Here is a 25,610-nt window from a genome sequence, read left to right as displayed (position 1 = left end):
ACTGAACAGAATAGAGTATTACACTGTGAATGAGATATTTGCATTGGTGCACATATGCAAATATTTTATTTAATTGGGTAATCAGCAGGATGCATGAGAGAAATTATGCCTTATCTAAGTACATATTTATCTAACAAATTCAACTTCATCCCATCAGCAAACGGGGTGGGAGCAAAAATTGTGCAACATGAATAAAAAGGGTTACTCTCGTCTGACTCTCACCTTCTTTGGGATTGCAAGCCTCCCAGTGGCAACAATGAGGTGGAGAAGAGCGTGGTTATGTTTCCTTGCTTCTGTTGCAATCGTCTCTGATGTTCAAGCCGGACTGTGTAAGACATTTTTATTATTATTATTTATATGCTTCATTACGCTGGTTCTGTAAATGCTGTATCAATGTCCTCAAATTATTTTGAATTCTTTTATATATTTCTTAGCACCCAACCATGTCAACAGCATCTGTAGCACATGGGGCAGAGGGAACTTCAAGACCTTCGATGGTGCTGTGTACCAGTTCCCTGGCATGTGTGAATACAACCTGGCCTCCGACTGTCATGAAACCTACAGTGAATTCAGCGTGCACATGAAGAGAGAAGAAAGGGATGGAAACCCCACGGTCTCGTATCTGGTGGTCACCATCAATGACCTCTCATTCAATGTCAACAGGCAGCAGACCACCATAAATGATGAGAAGTAAGTAAAAAGACTGTGAGAAGCTGCTCTGCTTCTCCCTTCTGCGACATGTCCAGAATTAAAATGGACAAAAATACACTTTCTCTGTATTCCAGAATCAACTTGCCGTACTACAACTCAGGAGTAGAGGTGGAAAACTACTATGTTTACATCAAACTCCACTCCAAAGTCGGCGTCACAGTCATGTGGAATTATGATGATGCAGTCATGGTAAAAGCATCCCTCCATCTATTATCTTCTATCCTCTGTGCCTGTTCAAACCGATTTATCGAGTCATATGTAACATTAGAGCCAGTGAGATACAGCGGACGGAAACTTTTTTTTTTTTTTTCCATTCATTATTGTGGAAGAACAGACAGAAGTCTGACAGTCAGTGGAGTCAGTTTTCTTCCTTCATTCATTTACAATATCACACTATTCTGTAAACATATATTTATATATGTATGTGTGTGTGTTACATATGGTACAAAGTCAAACGCAATAAAAATTCCCTTCATGTCAATTCATGGGGCATTTATCGTTGTACTGTAATTTTGCATTTTGATATTTCAGTTGAGTTATGAACTTTGTTTTAATTCTTGCCATGACTTCTTACTGTGTTGTAGGTGGAAGTCCATCAAGACTATGCTAATCGTACCTGTGGACTTTGTGGAGACTTCAATGGGTTTAGCGTCCAGAATGAGTTTGTTCATGATGGTACAGTTTATATGATAATTCACTTTATTCACTTAACTCATTTCAATCTTCATCCTCTGTACCTTTGGTATTGGTATGATAATGGTATGATAATATTAATCTAATTGGATGTAGATCGCCAAATAAGCCCGATTGAATTTGGAAACAACTACAAAGTCCACCTTCCAAATTATGAATGTGAGGACCCCGATGAAGAGGATGAAGACCCACAGGCGGCTCAGAATGTAACTGCATGCAAGGTGTTTATAGGTTTATTATTTACTAGCAACTGCCTGCAACAGTGGCACGCAATATTACGAACCATTTCGAAATTTGGTTTCCTCACTTATCTCTTTTTCCATTTTAGCAAACCTGTGACAAAATCTTTAATTCAGAGGACTGGAGCCCCTGCACCAGGCTAATTGACCCACAGCCTTACATCCAGGCATGTGCACAGGACATGTGCGGCTGCAACAACACAGACGACTGTGTCTGTAGCACATATTCTGAGTTTTCTCGCCAGTGTTCGCATGCAGGAGGGAACCCTCCCAACTGGAGGACATCTACTTTCTGTGGTAACGTTTAACATTTTCATGCCAGTTTGGGCAAAACTTTACATTTCATCTATTTTGTGCTGACGAGCATTAAAATGCTAAAACCAGCTCTGTAAAAAAAGCTTTTGTTTTTAAATACTTCTCTGGATAAAAATTTTGAATTTTGTTGTGCCTCCTCAGACTGAAAGAAGTCACTCTGTTCCATTGTATTTATGTTTACAGAGAAAGTATGCCCATTCAACATGATTTTTCAAGAGAGTGGTTCCCCATGCATGAATACTTGCTCATCTCAGGACAGAACTTCACTGTGCGAGGAACACAAAATGGACGGCTGCTTCTGTCCACCTGGTGAGTGCTCGTCCCCACAGTGGACTTCTTCGTGGATATTATTTTGTTGAGACTTTGCTATTTCACCTCTTAATATCCTTAATATCCTATTACGCTCTGCTTCAGGTACCGTGTTTGATGATGTTTCTAAAAGAGGGTGCATTGCTCTATCTGAATGTCAGTGCAAGCACAACAGAATCTATAACTCCAGCGAGGTTTATTGGCAGGAAGAGAGGGAATGGTAATTCAACTATTTCATAGTGTTAACAGAAGATATTATTTGAGATGCCTTAATGTTATTTATGTGAATTGATGTGGCTTGTTTCAGTACGTGTTTGGAGGGTAAATGGGTTTGTAAGACACATGATACACCTGCCACATGTGCAGTTGAAGAGGGCTCACATATAACTACCTTTGATGGAAAAACCTACACCTTCCACGGAGACTGTTTCTACACCTTGGCCAAAGTGGAAAGCAAGGTGAAGGAGTTCTTCTTTTATACACTCAATTAGCCCAAAAAATGCCATTAGTCGATGGAGAAAAACAAAACAAAAAATGTTATCTATTTAACTGCTCTCACGCTGTAATTTGCAGGATGCAGCAAGTCCAAATTTTACCATCACAGTCCAGTTGGTGCGATGCGCACACCAAGAGTTTGACACTTGTCTGAAAAGCCTTAAAATCCTGCTGAACAATGACAGAAACAATGTAAGTGAAGGCCTGTCAGTCAAAAAGGCTGTCGTCATTCATTAATTCAAACACTGACATTTGCAATGCTCAAATGGCCAATACTTTTTTATCCAGGTTTTAACGTTCACTTCAGACGGCAAAGTAAAGCAGAACACACAGACCATCAGTTTGCCCTACCAAGCAGGTAGGTCAGCCAAGAAAACCTCAAAAAAGTCTGAATGGACCACATTATTGTCCCTTTTTCATTTACGCTATGGCGTGAACAAATGCCCTTACTGCTTTTGTATGTTTCCTCATTCAAAGCTGACATCACCATATTCAAGGCTTCGTCCTTTCACATCATGTTCCAAACCACTTTTGGGTTACAAATTCAGATCCAGCATGTGCCTATCATGCAAGTCTACGTCAGCCTGACACAGGCATACAGAACAAAGACGAGAGGTAAGTTTAATTTGTGTTAACGTTAAGTTGTGTGTTTGTTTGGGTTTTTTTTTTAACTTTCAAAATAAAGCTTTTTGATAGTATAATACTATCTAATTGCCATACGCAGCTGCCTCTCATTTAAACAAAGCAGACAGGTTCACCAGGGAAAAATAATAATAATAATAATAATAATAATAATAATAATAATAATAAGACAACTCTGCAATAACAAACCTTTTTCACATATTTACCACTGAACAATGAACAGTATCAAAACTTGTCAGTGAATACATTTCTGTACGATAATGATCACATTTGGCAAAACTGTTTCTTCAGTTGATTATTATTTCTTTAACTAATCACTCGTAAGAAAGAAAGTTCAATATAAAACAATGTGCAGACAATAGATAAATAATGACATCTTAATTCAATTTAATCAAATGAATAGACAAATCCCTCAAAAATCATATGAGCTGTTTCCATTTTGGTGTGTTCGTTGGAGTAATTGACAGGTTGTTTTCCTATGAATTTGTCTTTGTTTAGGTTTATGTGGCAACTACAACAAGGTCATGTATGATGAGATGAAGACACCTCAGGGGATTGTGGAGGGAACGGCAGTATTGTTTGCTAATTCCTGGAAGGCAAATACAATGTGTTCAGACAGAAAGGAGAGACTTGAAGACCCATGTTCTCTCAGTTTGGAAAATGGTAAAAAATAAATAAATAAATAAATAAATAAACAAAATTGATTTTTTTTTTTTTTTTTAATGAGACAATAGTTGTTAAACTGAAGCCAACTGGACACAGTTAAGGACATGAAAAATAAAGTAGCTGTTTTTCGTTCACAGAGCGGTACGCCCAACACTGGTGCGCTTTGCTGATCAGCCCAAACAGTACCTTCACGCAATGTCACTCGGTGGTGGACCCTGAACTGTACTACAAGGTAAAGTTAAATACTTTGGTTTGTCCTTGATTGAATGAAACTTCGATGGGACCGTAAATCTCAAAAACTGTTTTCCGGCTTCTGCAGCGATGTACTTATGCCAGCTGTAACTGTGACAAGAGCGAGGCTTGCCTCTGCGCCGTCCTGTCCTCTTATGCACGGGCTTGCGCGTCAAAGGGAGTCTTTCTGATAGGTTGGAGAGACAGCGTGTGCGGTAAGGATTTCTTTTCACCTAAGATAAAGTGATTCATGAAGTTTTATTCATCACTTGGATTAGTTAGTTGTAAAATATGAAGTAACCATCCTCACGTTGCACACAAAACAGAGAAATATGGTGGGACCTGCCCTCCATCCCAGACCTTCTCTTACAAACATCAGAGATGCCAGCTGACCTGCAGGTCACTGGGCTCACAGCAAAGCTGCACTTCTGACTTCTTGCCTGTGGATGGCTGCTCCTGCCCCGAGGATCACTACCTCAATGAAAAAGAGATCTGTGTCCCCAAGGCAAAGTGTCCATGCTACCATAACGAAGGCTATATTAAGGCGGGAAAGTCTGCCAGCATCAGAGACGAGCACTGGTGAGTTTGCGTGCTTCCTATTTCTTACATAAACAGTCTTCAGTATCTTACTGCTGCATCTAATACTAATCTTTTTTTAGCATTTGCACCGGTGGAGTTTTGCATTGCCATTCTTGGAGACTCCAATCAGCACGTATGATTCTTTTCTTTGATATTGCAAGATTTGTTTTGACCACAAAAGAATTTGTTTGAAATTGATATTAAATCAGCTCCACTTTCTGTTACAGTCTGCCCTGCTCCAAAAGTGTACTTCAATTGCTCCACTGCGACCGTAGGACAGCTTGGAGTGCAGTGTGCTCCAACTTGTCTAAATCTGGACAACAGTGATTGTGTGAGCTGCTTTTCTTTACTGCCGTGTCTAAGTTCGGCTCTCTGGCTCAAATTATTATGCTACACTGAAAATCATACCAGTGGCTACGCAGTTGTGTTGACATTTGTTGTTAATATCATCGTGTTTGGCATTTTTTTAAATCTGTGAGGTCTGTCTATCTCCTCAGGACGCCACTGAGTGTCAGTCTGGCTGTCAGTGTCCCAGTGGCCTCCTTGAAGACGGCAAAGGTTCCTGCGTGAAAGAAAGCGACTGCCCGTGTCAGCGTAACAAACGGCTGTATGCACCAGGGAAACAAATTAAAAACCAGTGCAACACGTGGTATGACCCCGTTTTAATCAGACATGCAATACCGCAGAGGAGAAACAGTATCTGGTGTAAACTGCATTATAATGCATTTCACAATTTCTGCTGAATCTAGCACCTGCAGAAGTGGAAGATGGGAGTGCACAGAAGAAAAGTGTCCAGAAACCTGCATCATTTATGGGAGCGGGCACTATAGTACATTCGATGAGCGAAAATATGCTTTTCAAGGACATTGTGCCTACGTTGCTGTCAAGGTAAACCGAGCAAATACCTATCATGCCAACAAACCAACCTCTCGTTCACGCTTTCACTCTTTCCCTACATCGTTTAGTCCATCCATAGCTATAAAAGGTAGTATGGCATTTTATATACCGCAGACACGAACGCATACATTTCCTCACAGAAAATGGAGCACAATTTCGGGCACGGCCAACATGCTCCACTAATTTTCTTTCAGCTCAGAAATTCATAAACTGAAATAGGATGAACGTACTAAAACCCTGGGTTGTGGCCAAGCTCGGGCATCAGCATTTAAATTGAACATGCAAATGAAAATTGACACGTTGTTTAATGAATTTCTCTCTTTTTAAGAACAACTGTGGCAATAAAACAGCTCAGCATAACTTTGGAGTGATCACAGAAAACGTGCCATGTGGAACAACAGGCACCACGTGCTCCAAGATCGTCAGAATTCAACTGGGGGTAAGAGCGCATCACAAAACGTGAAAAGCTTGAGTGCTGGCCTGAGATATCGAGCAAACAGTGATCTCCGTCACATTTCAGCGAAAGGAAATCAAGTTATCCAAGGGTAAATATGAAGAAGGGGACCTGGATCAAGGCACTGATATCCCATACAAAATAAGGACGGCTGGCTTGTATCTGGTGGTCGAATCTTCAATCGGTCTGGCAGTGATGTGGGATCGCAGAACAACCGTTCGCATCTTCCTGGAAACGCAGCACAGCGTGAGTCCGTTGAAAATCATGTGGCCTTCTTCGACGCTAAAGTCCAGCTGCCTTCGTAAATCGTCAAAAAGCTGCGACCAGCGGCTTTGAATCCCTGTGAAATGTTTTTGTCCCCATGTGAGAGCTGCCACTGAATCCTTTCGTCCGTACCGCACAGGGAGAGGTATGCGGCCTCTGTGGAAATTTCGACGGCGATGGCGAGAATGACTTCACCACCCAGGGCCAGCTGGTCGTGAGCAGCGCGACAGAATTTGCCAACAGCTGGAAACTGTCCAGCAGCTGCCCTGATGCGGAGGCCAATGTGGACCCTTGTGTACTAAAACCACATCGGCATCACTGGGCAAAGATGATGTGTAGCATTATAACATCCGACACGTTCAAAGACTGCCGCAGTTTGGTGAGAACACATTTCTTTCAAACTCCGAGCGGCGTGACGTTTCGCGGTTTGAATGTTAATCACGTCCTTAAATGTCTCTCCTCATTTTGCAGGTCGACCCCCTTCCGTTTCACGATAACTGTGTGAAGGACTCGTGTAGCTGTGACACCGGAGGAGACTGCGAGTGTTTCTGCACAGCCGTTGCAGCTTATGCTCAGGCCTGCAGCGAGGCCGGCGTCTGCGTTTCGTGGAGGACGCCAGAAATATGTCGTGAGTAAACACACATTTTTGCTTTTGGTCTGACTTCATTCGTTGTTGTTTTTTTTTTTTTTTTCACGCACCAAGATTGTTGGTAGAATTCAGCCGTGCAACGATGAGAGAAGATTTCTTCAGTTTTCTTGAACTTTATCAAACTTCTTCAAATAAATACCGATGTTGAAAGCTAACGTACCGCCGACGTTTTCTTCCTAGCCGTCTTTTGTGACTACTACAACAGTCCGGGGGATTGCCAGTGGCACTACCATCCGTGTCACAAACCCATCTACAAGACCTGTTTGAATCCAGACGGGATAATTCTCAACCCCTTGCCGGAACTGGAAGGTGAGAAGGTTAACTCACAGCGTCACACCTCAGATTAGAGTGCGATTGAAAAAGTTTGGGGCTGCTATTGCGTAATAATGTGAGTTTCACACATCTCATGGCCAGCTTTGATGACCAAGGTTGAAAAACAAATGTTAAAAAAGAGAGCGTCGACACCGAAAAGCTGTCTGTAGAATTCATTTGATTCTTTTAAAGGCTGTTACCCCGTATGCCCGGAGGACAAGCCCATATTTGATGAGGAGAAGAACATATGTGTGGAGGCGTGTGAAATTTCCACCACGACGACACCTACGGAGTCAACCACCAGCACAACTTCTACTACACCACCAACTGAATCTACTACAACTGAAGAGTCAACCACCACCACAGCATCTACAACACCTACGGAGTCAACCACCACCACAGCATCTACAACACCAACAACACAACCTACGACTACACCTACGGAGTCAACCACCAGCACAACTTCTACTACACCACCAACTGAATCTACTACAACTGAAGAATCAACCACCACCACAGCATCTACAACACCACCAACCATTACCCCATGTGTACCAACATGTGAGTGGTCTCAGTGGTATGATGTGTATGACCCCATCACAGATGGAAATGACTTTGAAACATATGAAAACATCGCGAAGAGTGGTTTACCTATATGTGACAAAAAGATGTATCTTGAGTGTAAATCAACACTATCACCTGGAATTGATTTTGATGACTTTGTCAGTGCCTCTAAACAAAAAGTTAGTTGTGATATAAACTACGGTTTAATATGTAAAAAGGTGGACCAGCAAAACCGTCCATACAAGTGCCTGGACTACAAGATCAGAGTTTGTTGTGAGATTTATCAATGTGAAAATATAACAACAACAACCAGATCTACTACACCACCAACTCAATCTACTACAACTGAAGAATCAACCACCACCACAGCATCTACAACACCACCAACACAGCCTACAACTACACCTACGGAGTCAACCACCACCACAACATCTACAACACCACCAACACAGCCTACAACTACACCTACGGAGTCAACAACCACCACAGCATCTACAACACCACCAACACAGCCTACAACTACACCTACGGAGTCAACCACCACCACAGCATCTACAACACCACCAACACAGCCTACAACTACACCTACGGAGTCAACCACCACCACAGCATCTACAACACCACCAACACAACCTACGACTACACCTACGGAGTCAACCACCACCACAACATCTACAACACCACCAACACAGCCTACAACTACACCTACGGAGTCAACAACCACCACAGCATCTACAACACCACCAACACAGCCTACAACTACACCTACGGAGTCAACCACCACCACAGCATCTACAACACCACCAACACAGCCTACAACTACACCTACGGAGTCAACCACCACCACAACATCTACAACACCAACAACACAACCTACGACTACACCTACGGAGTCAACCACCAGCACAACTTCTACTACACCACCAACTGAATCTACTACAACTGAAGAATCAACCACCACCACAGCATCTACAACACCACCAACACAGCCTACAACTACACCTACGGAGTCAACCACCACCACAGCATCTACAACACCACCAACACAACCTACGACTACACCTACGGAGTCAACCACCACCACAACATCTACAACACCACCAACTCAATCTACTACAACTGAAGAATCAACCACCACCACAGCATCTACAACACCTACGGAGTCAACCACCACCACAGCATCTACAACACCTACGGAGTCAACCACCACCACAGCATCTACAACACCAACAACACAACCTACGACTACACCTACGGAGTCAACCACCACCACAGCATCTACAACACCAACAACACAACCTACGACTACACCTACGGAGTCAACCACCAGCACAACTTCTACTACACCACCAACTGAATCTACTACAACTGAAGAATCAACCACCACCACAGCATCTACAATACCACCAACCATTACCCCATGTGTACCAACATGTGAGTGGTCTCAGTGGTATGATGTGTATGACCCCATCACAGATGGAAATGACTTTGAAACATATGAAAACATCGCGAAGAGTGGTTTACCTATATGTGACAAAAAGATGTATCTTGAGTGTAAATCAACACTAGTACCTGAAATTGATTTTGATGACTTTGTCAGTGCCTCTAAACAAAAAGTTAGTTGTGATATAAACTACGGTTTAATATGTAAAAAGGTGGACCAGCAAAACCGTCCATACAAGTGCCTGGACTACAAGATCAGAGTTTGTTGCGAGATTTATCAATGTGAAAATATAACAACAACAACCAGATCTACTACACCACCAACTCAATCTACTACAACTGAAGAATCAACCACCACCACAGCATCTACAACACCACCAACACAGCCTACAACTACACCTACGGAGTCAACAACCACCACAGCATCTACAACACCACCAACACAGCCTACAACTACACCTACGGAGTCAACAACCACCACAGCATCTACAACACCACCAACACAGCCTACAACTACACCTACGGAGTCAACCACCACCACAGCATCTACAACACCACCAACAAAGCCTACAACTACACCTACGGAGTCAACCACCACCACAACATCTACAACACCAACAACACAACCTACGACTACACCTACGGAGTCAACCACCAGCACAACTTCTACTACACCACCAACTGAATCTACTACAACTGAAGAATCAACCACCACCACAGCATCTACAACACCACCAACACAGCCTACAACTACACCTACGGAGTCAACCACCACCACAGCATCTACAACACCACCAACACAACCTACGACTACACCTACGGAGTCAACCACCACCACAACATCTACAACACCACCAACTCAATCTACTACAACTGAAGAATCAACCACCACCACAGCATCTACTACACCAACAACACAACCTACGACTACACTTACGGAGTCAACCACCACCACAACATCTACAACACCAACAACACAACCTACGACTACACCTACGGAGTCAACCACCAGCACAACTTCTACTACACCACCAACTGAATCTACTACAACTGAAGAATCAACCACCACGACAGCATCTACAACACCACCAACACAGCCTACAACTACACCTACGGAGTCAACCACCACCACAACATCTACAACACCACCAACACAGCCTACAACTACACCTACGGAGTCAACCACCACCACAACATCTACAACACCAACAACACAACCTACGACTACACCTACGGAGTCAACCACCAGCACAACTTCTACTACACCACCAACTGAATCTACTACAACTGAAGAATCAACCACCACCACAGCATCTACAACACCACCAACACAGCCTACAACTACACCTACGGAGTCAACCACCACCACAACATCTACAACACCAACAACACAACCTACGACTACACCTACGGAGTCAACCACCAGCACAACTTCTACTACACCACCAACTGAATCTACTACAACTGAAGAATCAACCACCACCACAGCATCTACAACACCACTAACACAGCCTACAACTACACCTACGGAGTCAACCACCACCACAACATCTACAACACCAACAACACAACCTACGACTACACCTACGGAGTCAACCACCAGGACAACTTCTACTACACCACCAACTGAATCTACTACAACTGAAGAATCAACCACCACCACAGCATCTACAACACCACCAACACAGCCTACAACTACACCTACGGAGTCAACCACCACCACAACATCTACAACACCACCAACCATTACCCCATGTGTACCAACATGTGAGTGGTCTCAGTGGTATGATGTGTATGACCCCATCACAGATGGAAATGACTTTGAAACATATGAAAACATCGAGAAGAGTGGTTTACCTATATGTGACAAAAAGATGTATCTTGAGTGTAAATCAACACTAGTACCTGAAATTGATTTTGATGACTTTGTCAGTGCCTCTAAACAAAAAGTTAGTTGTGATATAAACTACGGTTTAATATGTAAAAAGGTGGACCAGCAAAACCGTCCATACAAGTGCCTGGACTACAAGATCAGAGTTTGTTGTGAGATTTATCAATGTGAAAATATAACAACAACAACCAGATCTACTACACCACCAACTCAATCTACTACAACTGAAGAATCAACCACCACCACAGCATCTACAACACCACCAACACAGCCTACAACTACACCTACGGAGTCAACAACCACCACAGCATCTACAACACCACCAACTCAATCTACTACAACTGAAGAATCAACCACCACCACAGCATCTACAACATCACCAAGACAGCCTACAACTACACCTACGGAGTCAACCACCACCACAACATCTACAACACCACCAACACAACCTACGACTACACCTACGGAGTCAACCACCACCACAACATCTACAACACCACCAACACAGCCTACAACTACACCTACGGAGTCAACCACCACCACAGCATCTACAACACCACCAACACAACCTACGACTACACCTACGGAGTCAACCACCACCACAACATCTACAACACCACCAACTCACTCTACTACAACTGAAGAATCAACCACCACCACAGCATCTACTACACCAACAACACAACCTACGACTACACCTACGGAGTCAACCACCACCACAACATCTACAACACCAACAACACAACCTACGACTACACCTACGGAGTCAACCACCAGCACAACTTCTACTACACCACCAACTGAATCTACTACAACTGAAGAATCAACCACCACGACAGCATCTACAACACCACCAACACAGCCTACAACTACACCTACGGAGTCAACCACCACCACAACATCTAGAACACCACCAACACAGCCTACAACTACACCTACGGAGTCAACCACCACCACAGCATCTACAACACCACCAACACAGCCTACAACTACACCTACGGAGTCAACCACCACCACAGCATCTACAACACCACCAACACGACCTACGACTACACCTACGGAGTCAACCACCACCACAACATCTACAACACCACCAACTCAATCTACTACAACTGAAGAATCAACCACCACCACAGCATCTACTACACCAACAACACAACCTACGACTACACCTACGGAGTCAACCACCAGCACAACTTCTACTACACCACCAACTGAATCTACTACAACTGAAGAATCAACCACCACCACAACATCTACAACACCACCAACTGAATCTACTACAACTGAAGAATCAACCACCACCACAGCATCTACAACATCACCAACACAGCCTACAACTACACCTACGGAGTCAACCACCACCACAGCATCTACAACACCACCAACACAGCCTACAACTACACCTACGGAGTCAACCACCACCACAACATCTACAACACCAACAACACAACCTACGACTACACCTACGGAGTCAACCACTAGCACAACTTCTACTACACCACCAACTGAATCTACTACAACTGAAGAATCAACCACCACCACAGCATCTACAACACCACCAACACAGCCTACAACTACACCTACGGAGTCAACCACCACCACAACATCTACAACACCGACATCACAACCTACGACTACACCTACGGAGTCAACCACCAGCACAACTTCTACTACACCACCAACTGAATCTACTACAACTGAAGAATCAACCACCACCACAGCATCTACAACACCACCAACACAGCCTACAACTACACCTACGGAGTCAACCACCACCACAACATCTACAACACCAACAACACAACCTACGACTACACCTACGGAGTCAACCACTAGCACAACTTCTACTACACCACCAACTGAATCTACTACAACTGAAGAATCAACCACCACCACAACATCTACAACACCACCAACACAGCCTACAACTACACCTACGGAGTCAACCACCACCACAGCATCTACAACACCACCAACACAGCCTACAACTACACCTACGGAGTCAACCACCACCATAGAATCTACAACACCGACAACACAACCTACGACTACACCTACGGAGTCAACCACCACCACAGCATCTACTACACCAACAACAAAACCTACGACTACACCTACGGAGTCAACCACCACCACAGCATCTACAACACCACCAACTGAATCTACTACAACTGAAGAATCAACCACCACCACAACATCTACAACACCACCAACTCAATCTACTACAACTGAAGAATCAACCGCCACCACAGCATCTACAACACCACCAACACAGCCTACAACTACACCTACGGAGTCAACCACCACCACAGCATCTACAACACCACCAACACAGCCTACAACTACACCTACGGAGTCAACCACCACCACAGCATCTACAACACCAACAACACAACCTACGACTACACCTACGGAGTCAACCACCAGCACATCTTCTACTACACCACCAACTGAAGAATCAACCACCACCACAGCATCTACAACACCACCAACACAGCCTACAACTACACCTACGGAGTCAACCACCACCACAGCATCTACAACACCACCAACACAGCCTACAACTACACCTACGGAGTCAACCACCACCACAGCATCTACAACACCGACAACACAACCTACGACTACACCTACGGAGTCAACCACCAGCACAACTTCTACTACAACTGAAGAATCAACCACCACCACAACATCTACAACACCACCAACTGAATCTACTACAACTGAAGAATCAACCACCACCACAACATCTACAACACCACCAACTGAATCTACTACAACTGAAGAATCAACCACCACCACAGCGTCTACAACACCACCAACACAGCCTACAACTACACCTACGGAGTCAACCACCACCACAACATCTACAACACCGACAACACAACCTACGACTACACCTACGGAGTCAACCACCAGCACAACTTCTACTACACCACCAACTGAATCTACTACAACTGAAGAATCAACCACCACCACAACATCTACAACACCACCAACTCAATCTACTACAACTGAAGAATCAACCACCACCACAGCATCTACAACACCACCAACACAGCCTACAACTACACCTACGGAGTCAACCACCACCACAGCATCTACAACACCAACAACACAACCTACGACTACACCTACGGAGTCAACCACCAGCACAACTTCTACAACACCACCAACTCAATCTACTACAACTGAAGAATCAACCACCACCACAGCATCTACAACACCACCAACACAGCCTACAACTACACCTACGGAGTCAACCACCACCACAACATCTACAACACCGACAACACAGCCTACGACTACACCTACGGAGTCAACCACCAGCACAACTTCTACTACACCACCAACCGAATCTACTACAACTGAAGAATCAACCACCACCACATCTACAACACCACCAACCACACTTACTACTGCAACAAGAACGACTGTTTCATCAACTACCGAAGAAATTCCCGTCACTGGTCCTACACCTACAACGATTTCTCAGCAGACTGCTTCACAAGTAGTTGAAAACACAACTACAACTATAGCAACAACAACAACACTACCCATCAAACCTACTACAACTGAAGAATCAACCACAACATCTACCACACCGACAACACAACCTACAAGTACACCTACGGAGTCAACCACCAGCACAACTTCTACTACACCACCAACTGAATCTACTACAACTGAAGAATCAACCACCACCACGGCATCTACAACACCACCAACACAGCCTACAACTACACCTACGGAGTCAACCACCAGCACAACTTCTACTACACCACCAACTGAATCTACTACAACTGAAGAATCAACCACCACCACGGCATCTACAACACCACCAACACAGCCTACAACTACACCTACGGAGTCAACCACCACCACAGCATCTACAACACCACCAACACAGCCTACAACTACACCTACGGAGTCAACCACCACCACAGCATCTACAACATCACCAACACAGCCTACAACTACACCTACGGAGTCAACCACCACCACAGCATCTACAACACCGACAACACAACCTACGACTACACCTACGGAGTCAACCACTAGCACAACTTCTACTACACCACCAACTGAATCTACTACAACTGAAGAATCAACCACCACCACAACATCTACAACACCACCAACTGAATCTACTACAACTGAAGAATCAACCACCACCACAGCATCTACAACATCACCAACACAGCCTACAACTACACCTACGGAGTCAACCACCACCACAGCATCTACAACACCACCAACACAGCCTACAACTACACCTACGGAGTCAACCACCACCACAACATCTACAACACCAACAACACAACCTACGACTACACCTACGGAGTCAACCACTAGCACAACTTCTACTACACCACCAACTGAATCTACTACAACTGAAGAATCAACCACCACCACAGCATCTACAACACCACCAACACAGCCTACAACTACACCTACGGAGTCAACCACCACCACAACATCTACAACACCGACAACACAACCTACGACTACACCTACGGAGTCAACCACCAGCACAACTTCTACTACACCACCAACTGAATCTACTACAACTGAAGAATCAACCACCACCACAGCATCTACAACACCACCAACACAGCCTACAACTACACCTACGGAGTCAACCACCACCACAACATCTACAACACCAACAACACAACCTACGACTACACCTACGGAGTCAACCACTAGCACAACTTCTACTACACCACCAACTGAATCTACTACAACTGAAGAATCAACCACCACCACAACATCTACAACACCACCAACACAGCCTACAACTACACCTACGGAGTCAACCACCACCACAACATCTACAACACCACCAACACAGCCTACAACTACACCTACAGAGTCAACCACCACCACAGCATCTACAACACCACCAACACAGCCTACAACTACACCTACGGAGTCAACCACCACCACAACATCTACAACACCACCAACTCAATCTACTACAACTGAAGAATCAACCACCACCACAGCATCTACAACACCACCAACACAGCCTACAACTACACCTACGGAGTCAACCACCACCACAGCATCTACAACACCACCAACACAGCCTACGACTACACCTACAGAGTCAACCACCAGCACAACTTCTACTACACCACCAACTGAATCTACTACAACTGAAGAATCAACCACCACCACAGCATCTACAACACCACCAACACAGCCTACAACTACACCTACGGAGTCAACCACCACCACAGCATCTACAACACCACCAACACAGCCTACAACTACACCTACGGAGTCAACCACCACCACAGCATCTACAACACCACCAACACAGCCTACAACTACACCTACGGAGTCAACCACCAGCACAACTTCTACTACACCACCAACTGAATCTACTACAAGTGAAGAATCAACCACCACCACAACATCTACAACACCACCAACACAGCCTACAACTACACCTACGGAGTCAACCACCACCACAGCATCTACAACACCACCAACACAGCCTACAACTACACCTACGGAGTCAACCACCACCACAGCATCTACAACACCACCAACACAGCCTACAACTACACCTACGGAGTCAACCACCACCACAACATCTACAACATCACCAACACAGCCTACAACTATACCTACGGAGTCAACCACCACCACAGCATCTACAACACCACCAACACAGCCTACGACTACACCTACGGAGTCAACCACCACCACAACTTCTACTACACCACCAACTGAATCTACTACAACTGAAGAATCAACCACCACGACAGCATCTACAACACCACCAACACAGCCTACAACTACACTTACGGAGTCAACCACCACCACAACATCTACAACACCAACAACACAACCTACGACTACACCTACAGAGTCAACCACCAGCACAACTTCTACTACACCACCAACTGAATCTACTACAACTGAAGAATCAACCACCACCACAGCATCTACAACACCACCAACACAGCCTACAACTACACCTACGGAGCCAACCACCACCACAACATCTACAACTCCACCAACGAGACCGACAACTACACCTACGGAGTCAACCACCACCACAACATCTACAACACCACCAACCAGACCTACGACTACACCTCAGGAGTCAACCACCACCACCACAACATCTACTACACCACCAACTGAATCTACTACAACTGAAGAATCAACCACCACCACAGCATCTACAACACCACCAACACAGCCTACAACTACACCTACGGAGTCAACCACCACCACAACATCTACAACTCCACCAACGAGACCGACAACTACACCTACGGAGTCAACCACCACCACAACATCTACAACACCACCAACCAGACCTACGACTACACCTCAGGAGTCAACCACCACCACCACAACATCTACTACACCACCAACTGAATCTACTACATCTGAAGAATCAACCACCACCATAATTACACCCACAAATCCTCCACCTATCTGCCCTGAATGGAATGTAACTGTAAGAGCCTTCTTATTTTATCTTTAAAAACATAATTTTTTACATTACAATTGCAATGTCAAACGGATCCATCAGCAACTATACTGCATTTCAGACCAAATCACGTTTCCTGCCTCTTTTCCAGTTTCTGTTTGACTACAAGTCTTTTCCCTCTTTTACAGCAAGATAAAAGACTCTTAGTAAATGCACAAAGAAATCAACGTAACATATGCATAGCAAATTAATAATATCACTAAGATGTAGTTTCTGTAATTTTTTCAAGATTTTTGTAGCTGGTCAGTCATTCAGATATATAATTATATAGCCATATTACACAGTGAATAGACAGAATAGCAGCTGCTTGCGGTGCTCTTTATCTCAGAAAAACCAGACCAGTATTGACCAGTATTTGAAAGAAAATCATGTACTTTTTTTGCTCTGAATTAAATAATTTTGTTCTGCTTAACTAGAATTCAAGATCTTGTTAGAGAACCTTGAACCAAAATGTACATATTCAATTTAAAAGTAAAATTGTGAACATTTTTGCCAAATTTTTCAAAACACCACTGATGTCACATATGTTTCCTTCCTACATTAGCAAAACGAGATCTTCTTTTTGTGCAACTGCACCATGGCGCGATGCATTGAGAACAATACAATTGAAATAATTCCTTATGAATGCCCACCCCTTCAAAACATCACTTGTGCCAATGGAAAGAAGCCAGTTCTTGTGTATGATGAGCACCATTGCTGCCAACACTATGCTTGTGACTGTAAGCAATTCTTTGTTTATCGGAACTTCTCATTGAGTATTACTTTTCTCTGTTAAGCATATTTTGAATTTAAAACCTCCTTTTCCCTTTTCTTATCAGGTGCATGTGAAGGCTGGGGAGATCCTCATTACATTACATTTGATGGACTCTACTACAGTTACCAGGGAAACTGTACTTATGTTTTGATGGAGGAGATTATCAAAAGATATGACCTCAAGATTTATATTGACAATGTCTATTGTGATCCTGTTGAAAGGGTTTCTTGCCCGCGATCAATAATAATATCATACCATTCACTGAAGTTCAGATTGATCAATCATAACCTTATGGGAGCAGCACAGTTGGAGGTAAAACATTATATGACAGTTTGAAAGATTTTTGTATCTTCTGAAAAATTCACCATGCTAATTTTGACTGTATTATTTCTGTTGGTATAGATGGAATGAGAACATCGGATGTTTTTCTGATATGTTATCTTTATTCTTGTCACAAATGTATTCTTTTCCCCCATAGGTTTTACAGCATGATGCTCGTCTAAAACTACCTTATTCACAATATGGTGTAAAGATTGTGGACTCTGGAATTAATTTGATTTTTGAGATCCCTCACCTGAGAGTGGTCATTACATTTGGAATAATTGGCTTTAGCGTTGACCTTCCATATCAATACTTTGGAAGAAACACACAGGGTCATTGTGGTAAGGGCATTCCTCTTACAAGTTCCATATTAAAGAAATCCTTAGTTTGAGGCTTGACTGCGACATCAACTGCTTTGTGACTCTATTGTCAGGAACGTGCAACAACAACCAGATGGATGACTGTATGCTGCCTCAAGGAGAGCTCGTGGCGAGTTGTACAGCCATGGCTGACTATTGGTTTGCACACAACATTGCCCAGCCCAACTGCAAGGTGCCACCTGTTCTGCCCACCCAGCCTGAACCACAACCGACTGTTTCTCAATGCACACCAGACCCTATATGCGAGCTGCTGAAGACCAGGTACACATTTTTCGAACCGTTTAGCTGTTCACGTTTATCATAAGTTTGACTCACTTCAATTAAAACAGATAGTTCTTTAATTTGTATTATCTGTTTTTACCTTTACAGTGTCTTTGAAGAATGCCATCGCTTTGTCTCCCCTGACCATTTCTACCAAGGTTGTGTTTTTGATAGCTGTCGAATGAGCAACCCAACAGTGGAGTGTATCAGTTTACAGACTTATGCTGCTGCCTGTGCTCAGTCTGGGGTTTGTATTCACTGGAGGAACCACACAACAATCTGTGGTAAGAAACCCCTCCTTATTTTCTTGTTAATGTTGGAATAAATGGAATGAGGAGGTGCAAATGTATATTTATTTTTGGTGAATTTTGCACCCACAGGCTTGATAGGATAGTTTAAAAGTAGTTTTAAAAGAAGTGACTGAGTTATTTTCTTCACTAACAGGAAGCAACTGTCCAGCCAACAAAGTTTACAAACCATGTGGGCCTGCAGAGCAGCCAACCTGTGAAGACAAGTAAGTTTAAACATATTCACTTTATGGCATAGTAATAAAAAAAAAAAAAAAATACAAAATACAAAAACAAACACAGTGTGTTAAACTGAGGCTGTGTTCAATGTGAAAGAAATGATTGTGACCTCCTCTCTTGGCATTTTAATTATGCAGTCCCAATGAACCACACATGAACTACACTACTGAGGGTTGCTATTGTCCTGATGGAATGAAACTCTTCAACAAAGAGTCTGGTGTTTGTGTCCATAAGTGTGGTAAGTAAGGTGTCTTCAAATCTTGTTCATGAGTTGAATATATTGCATCAATTTACCCTGACAAAGTCTGACAGGATTGATCATTTTCCAACAGGATGTCTCGATCCTGAAGGAATTCCTCGTGAAGTAAGCCAACTCCTCTGTTCATGCTCAGTTAAAATCCAAACATGTTGTTTACCTGTTAGAGTCTAATAAAACTGATGCTCTGACTTATTCTTTCAGTTTAATGAGATATTTGAGTACAATTTCCAAGAATGCATATGTGAGGAGTCCACAAAAACAGTGACTTGCAAACCTAAGGCATGTCCACCACAAACTGTATTAAGCTGCCCTGACCCAGGGTTTGTTCTTGTCAACGAAACGGATCCTTCAAACCTCTGGTGCCCCAGACTTGTGTGCCGTAAGACATTAGCATCACTACACGTTGGTCTTCCATTTTTCAGAAACAGTCTTCTGAATAACTATTTACAATCGCTGTTTTGTCTTGTTCACAGAATGTCAAAGCAATACCTGTCCAGTTTCAAACATGAAATGTCCACTTGGACATATCCCGAGTGCAAGCGTCCCTGAAGGAAAATGCTGCCTAGAGCATACCTGTGGTGAGATCATTAATTCACTCCTCGAATGTATATAAGCCTCGATGACTGCAGTGACCCTTTTAAGTAACTTCATGTAATGTTGTCTTACTTTTATCTAGAGCCAAAAAGAGTTTGTGTCCACAAGCAGGTTGAATACCAGGTAACTAAATGGAAATGTGAGAGTGGTCGTCTTACTGATTGCAAATTTAGCTTTGTCTTTAAAAGCGTTGATGGTGCTCATATTTCTTCTTTATTTACAAGCCCAAATCTTCAGTTCCTGCCAATCAGTGTCAAAATTGTACCTGTACCAACGAGGTGGATTTGAAAACTGGTCTATTGAAAATAAATTGTGACTTTCTTGAGTGTAAAGAAGATTGTGATGAGGTAAGAAAAAAAGAAAATTCCATCCATTTACTTCATATACACAACAGAACGGGGCTTGTGTTTTCTCAGTGAGGGTAAAATTGGATTTAACTCTCGTCATTTTCTCAGGGATATGAATATGTGGAAGATGATACAGAATGCTGTGGAAAGTGTGTACAGACACACTGTGCCTTTAGTTTTAATGGAACCAATAAGCTATTGATGGTAAGCTGGATCATTGCTGTTTACTCCAAATGTAAATGTTTAATCGTCTAAAGAAGTTCAGTGTTTTGACATCTGTGTGCATTCCTGCTGATTTTGTGTGTGTGTGTGTGTGTGTGTGTGCGTGTGGACGTGTACCTCCATCAGCAAGGGAAAACTTGGTCACCACCTGGCAATAAGTGCGAGCATTACACCTGCATCAGGGTCGATAAAACTTTAACAACAGTTAGCTCGCGCATTGTATGCCCACCTTTTGAGCAGAGCAACTGCCACCCTGTAAGTATGACGAAACCAAGCTGGATGAGCACACCTGTGGGAACAGGCTTTTTTGTTTGACAAACTATGTCAATGTTCTGCAATTTCTTCCGCAGGATACAATTCAGACTGCAGCAGATGGCTGTTGTACAACTTGTGAGTATGACTTTTTATTTATATTTATGGAAAAAGGTATGAGGGATAACTGAGCTAATTGCGTTTTTCTCTGAAAAAGGTTTGGAGAAAGAGAAAGCCTGCAAGGTAATATCCATGAAAAAACGCATTTTGCACAATGGCTGTCAGTCTAATCAGGAGGTGGATATTCCATATTGTGAAGGACGCTGCAATACTTTCATGAAGTAAGTATCAGATTGTTTAAGGCACTCACTCCTCTCTAAAGTCACAAACGTATTCAATCAGTAAGGTCAGAAACAGCGTAAGTGTAGTTTATGCAGATTTCACTCATCCCGCTGCTTCTTTCTGCAGGTACTCTGACGCAGCAGCTGTGATGGAGCACCGCTGCTCCTGCTGTAAGGAGGTACGCCACAGCAATCGCACCGTTGATTTGCACTGTATGAATGGAGAAGTGGTTCCTCACACATACATGCATGTGGAGCAGTGTGGCTGTAACTACACTGAGTGCTTCAAACCTGCTCGCAGGAGGCGAAGCATCACTCAATTCGTGTAAAAACTTTACCCTAATTGATGAGGGCTGTGAAAGTTCCCATATTAGACATGATATAGTCTGTGTGTGATATAGTATGATGGTAGTCATTGTAGTGAGTGTACTTAAAAACAAATCAATTAAACAGATACAGCATTGTTCATGTCTCTTCACTTATGTTTTATTTGCATCTGTCCAAGTTTAGTCTGCGCTTTGCTGATCGTCATCACTTGCGCGATTCTTGCTTCTGTAACTATCTGTGACAGGATTGAACCAGGCGCAAATAAATAAATGCCACCTCGGAGAATTTCACTCCAGTGGAAATTATTTAAATGAACAAATTTTAACGGTTCCCACAGCTAACCACCCTTGACACATCCCACCAAAAACAAATAAAAGGACCGCCACCAAGGACTGCTGCTTTAAGCCCTTGTACAGCACTTGTCCAAAAGAGAGAAGATATTTAAAAGAGGCTGTAAAGTGCAGCACAAAAAGAAAAGTGGTGCAAAAGTGCATCTGTTGTAGGCCCTGAATGTAAAGTAAAACGCCAGGTGTGGGTGTGCAAAAGAGAAACAAGGCCCGTAAAGCTGCTCTTTAATCCAGGAGGTAACAAATAGTGTTGTGATGCTCGAACTATGACGATACATCAATAAAGTTCTATCTCTCCACCTGTCGACGCCTCGCTTCGCCACGTGACTCCCCAAATGCACCTTCAGTACGTCACGCGGTTTTGAATTGAGGGCGGGGCTCTGAAGCAAAAACCGTTCGGGGCGTCAGCCAGCTGCTTCACACGCTCATGTCAGCAGCAGCAGCAGCAGAAGAAGGAGCCAAACTGTCCTGGGGAAGTTTTTAAAACGAAAAAGATGTCGCTGAAAGTGATGCCACCCGTCCTCAAAGGCTAAATCTGCGCGCAAGTACAAACCTGACTTTATTAAGTTTGGCTTTGTGAACGGAGGTAGCGATGCAGAGTGTATATATATATATATATATATATATATATATATATATATATGTGTGTGAAAAAGTGAAACAGTCTTCTCCAAAGCTGGAGAGCCAGTGACAACGAAGCAAAACAGATTCAAGCCAAACTCAGCTGAAAGAATCTTGTTTTTGAATGAAAGTCTTTGAACCCAACCCCCTTGCAGGCATCATCAGCATTTTGTACTACTGTTACAAAAATATTTCCACACGTTGCAAAAGCATATCTTTATTATATACAGTATTTTTTGGCGGCACAATCACATTATAACACAAGTATATTATTCATGTTAAAGAAAAAACTCGAAAATTGAAAGAACCTTAATTGTTGAACACACACAGCAGCGCTTTGCTCTTCAATGACAACTTGCCCTTTGTTCCTTGCAAATGCTATGCTGACCATTGGCCAGCAGATGTCGCCATATTTAACCATCAGATGCTTCGAAACACTGAACTTTTTCAACGCAATGGCTTCATATTGACTCTTTGGTTCAGAAAGCTACGGTTTCTCCATCACGAATGACAAATGGTGAAAATCCAAAGAGGCAGGCAGAATCAGACAGACACATCAGACAGGGAACAAGCAAAACTTCAAAAGGTCGAAAATACCAAAACATATTTATCATAGACATAAGGTATGTAAATAAGACAATGTGGCACATGGGAAGGAGAGGGGAGCCGATGAGACACACAGGAGTAAGACATTATGGCCGGGATGTCATCAAACAGAGGGCAGAATCAGAAAGTAAAACTAGCAGTAATGCAACAGAATACAAGAATACAAACTACAAAAGAAAACAGGAAATGCGTACAAATTAACGTAGGGATCCTGACACATACAGCATTACTGACATAATACATTCACATACTGGGTCTGATTAAACACAGTACTACTCACCATTAACACGTTGGGTCAAGTTTCACCTTTGGCTTTTAATACACAAAACTTTATACAGATAAACTTATCACATTTACTGCACCAATATTTTACTAAAGACATTAAACACAAATTCAGTAGATGGACAAAGTGTAAATTTGTATTGCTTTCCCGTCTACATACTTGCGCTGAGGCAAAGCAGAGGGCTCAGGGCTAACCTGTGTCATGTGCAGCTCTGCGTTTCGACCCCAAAATACATAGAAAGAGGCAAAGACTATTTAAAGGGGTTTTCTTGTCAGGGGCAGAAGATGTAGAAAATGACAAAAAGGCAGGAGGTGGCGACAGCAGGTGGATCGGATGGTGTGGCAGGTGGAGAAAACGAGGCTGAAGTAGAACTGCATGCTGAGGAGAGAGGCTGGTGAGTCCATGAAACACAGCAGCATGTAAATACTGCTACAATTCCTGGAAACACACCACATTTGTTACCAACACCAATGGGATGGAGATCTTTAACCATACTGGGTGCTGCAACCAATCCCAGCTCACACTGGGGGAGGTCACCAGTCCATAACAGGGCCAACACACAGAGACAAACAAACACTCACACAATGGGAGGAAACCCACACAGGCACAGGGAGAACATACAAACTCAACACAGAAAGGCCGGGAACTGAACCCACAACCTTCTTATTGTGGGGCACGATGCTAACCACTATGCTGCTGTGCTGCCCAGCTTTTGCATCATAAAACTTAAAATTATGTTTACTAACATTTTTTACTTATAGTTTTCTATGGGAGATAAAATCAAGCATCAGTTCACACAGCAACTCAAGTGGGAGCTCCTCCAAGAGCAAACATAGATCTGGATCACTGTAGAGCTGTTTGAAGAAGAAGTTCCACCCTCTGTTGATTCAGGGAGGGCCGGACAAGATGCAAAGCCAGCGGAGAGAGAGCTGTGACTGGCAGCAGGGCTGTCGGGGATGTAATCCATATAAACATAAAATAAATTAACTTGCATCACTTTCAACAATCATGTTGATTTAAACAGACTGGTGTCATTACTAGTTTAATAGGTCTGTAAATCTTTGTCAAACATTTGACAAGTGAATAATAAATTTATTTAAGAGCTCAAGGAGGTGGCACCCACAATGGCAAGGATCCACATGTAGAGTACAGCTATCTGAACACTGGTGTTATTTTCTTGAAAAGACAATGGTGGCAAACAATGTAGTGCGTCACAAACTATAACCGTGGAATAACTTGAATGACAGTTTCATGTTTAACAAAAATCTGTTTTACTTAGATTTTATTATTTACT

At 43.2% G+C, this 25,610-nt stretch overlaps 1 protein-coding gene across 2 annotated transcripts; it reads left to right on the top strand.

Annotated features, from left to right (window-relative positions):
- Positions 1-223: 223 nt before the first annotated feature.
- LOC115056323 (mucin-2-like) lies at positions 224-22,596 on the top strand. Of its 2 annotated transcripts, XM_029522656.1 has the most exons (45): positions 224-329; positions 435-690; positions 786-900; positions 1,296-1,386; positions 1,501-1,625; positions 1,733-1,940; positions 2,142-2,267; positions 2,373-2,487; positions 2,575-2,725; positions 2,841-2,954; positions 3,051-3,120; positions 3,240-3,377; positions 3,903-4,067; positions 4,208-4,302; positions 4,390-4,516; positions 4,628-4,880; positions 4,961-5,013; positions 5,108-5,211; positions 5,378-5,529; positions 5,630-5,768; positions 6,106-6,216; positions 6,298-6,477; positions 6,635-6,874; positions 6,967-7,123; positions 7,325-7,453; positions 7,649-7,767; positions 15,448-17,580; positions 17,641-17,841; positions 18,419-18,593; positions 18,693-18,940; positions 19,107-19,290; positions 19,383-19,590; positions 19,699-19,874; positions 20,035-20,104; positions 20,255-20,355; positions 20,450-20,481; positions 20,578-20,755; positions 20,850-20,954; positions 21,053-21,093; positions 21,195-21,317; positions 21,426-21,521; positions 21,666-21,794; positions 21,890-21,929; positions 22,009-22,132; positions 22,260-22,596. In XM_029522656.1, exons 1-45 carry the CDS (start codon positions 257-259, stop codon positions 22,459-22,461), a joined length of 8,172 nt encoding a protein of 2,723 aa, XP_029378516.1. In that variant the 5' UTR covers positions 224-256; the 3' UTR covers positions 22,462-22,596. The 2 variants fall into 2 exon arrangements, with proteins under 2 accessions (XP_029378516.1, XP_029378515.1); XM_029522655.1 differs by having other exon boundaries at positions 15,448-17,841.
- Positions 22,597-25,610: the final 3,014 nt, after the last annotated feature.

The sequence above is a fragment of the Echeneis naucrates genome, chromosome 16 (genome assembly GCF_900963305.1).
Source record: "Echeneis naucrates chromosome 16, fEcheNa1.1, whole genome shotgun sequence".
Taxonomy (NCBI): Eukaryota; Metazoa; Chordata; class Actinopteri; order Carangiformes; family Echeneidae; genus Echeneis; species Echeneis naucrates.
Note: the sequence above shows the minus strand (reverse complement) of the source record. Positions and strands in the feature narration are given on the sequence as shown.

Coding starts and splice junctions, on each gene's coding strand:
- LOC115056323 (XM_029522655.1), top strand. CDS start 257: ATGAGGTGGAGAAGAGCGTGGTTATGTTTCCTTGCTTCTGTTGCAATC. Junction 4,303..4,389: donor ACCCTGAACTGTACTACAAG/GTAAAGTTAAAT, acceptor CGGCTTCTGCAG/CGATGTACTTATGCCAGCTG. Junction 21,318..21,425: donor GTAAAGAAGATTGTGATGAG/GTAAGAAAAAAA, acceptor TCATTTTCTCAG/GGATATGAATATGTGGAAGA.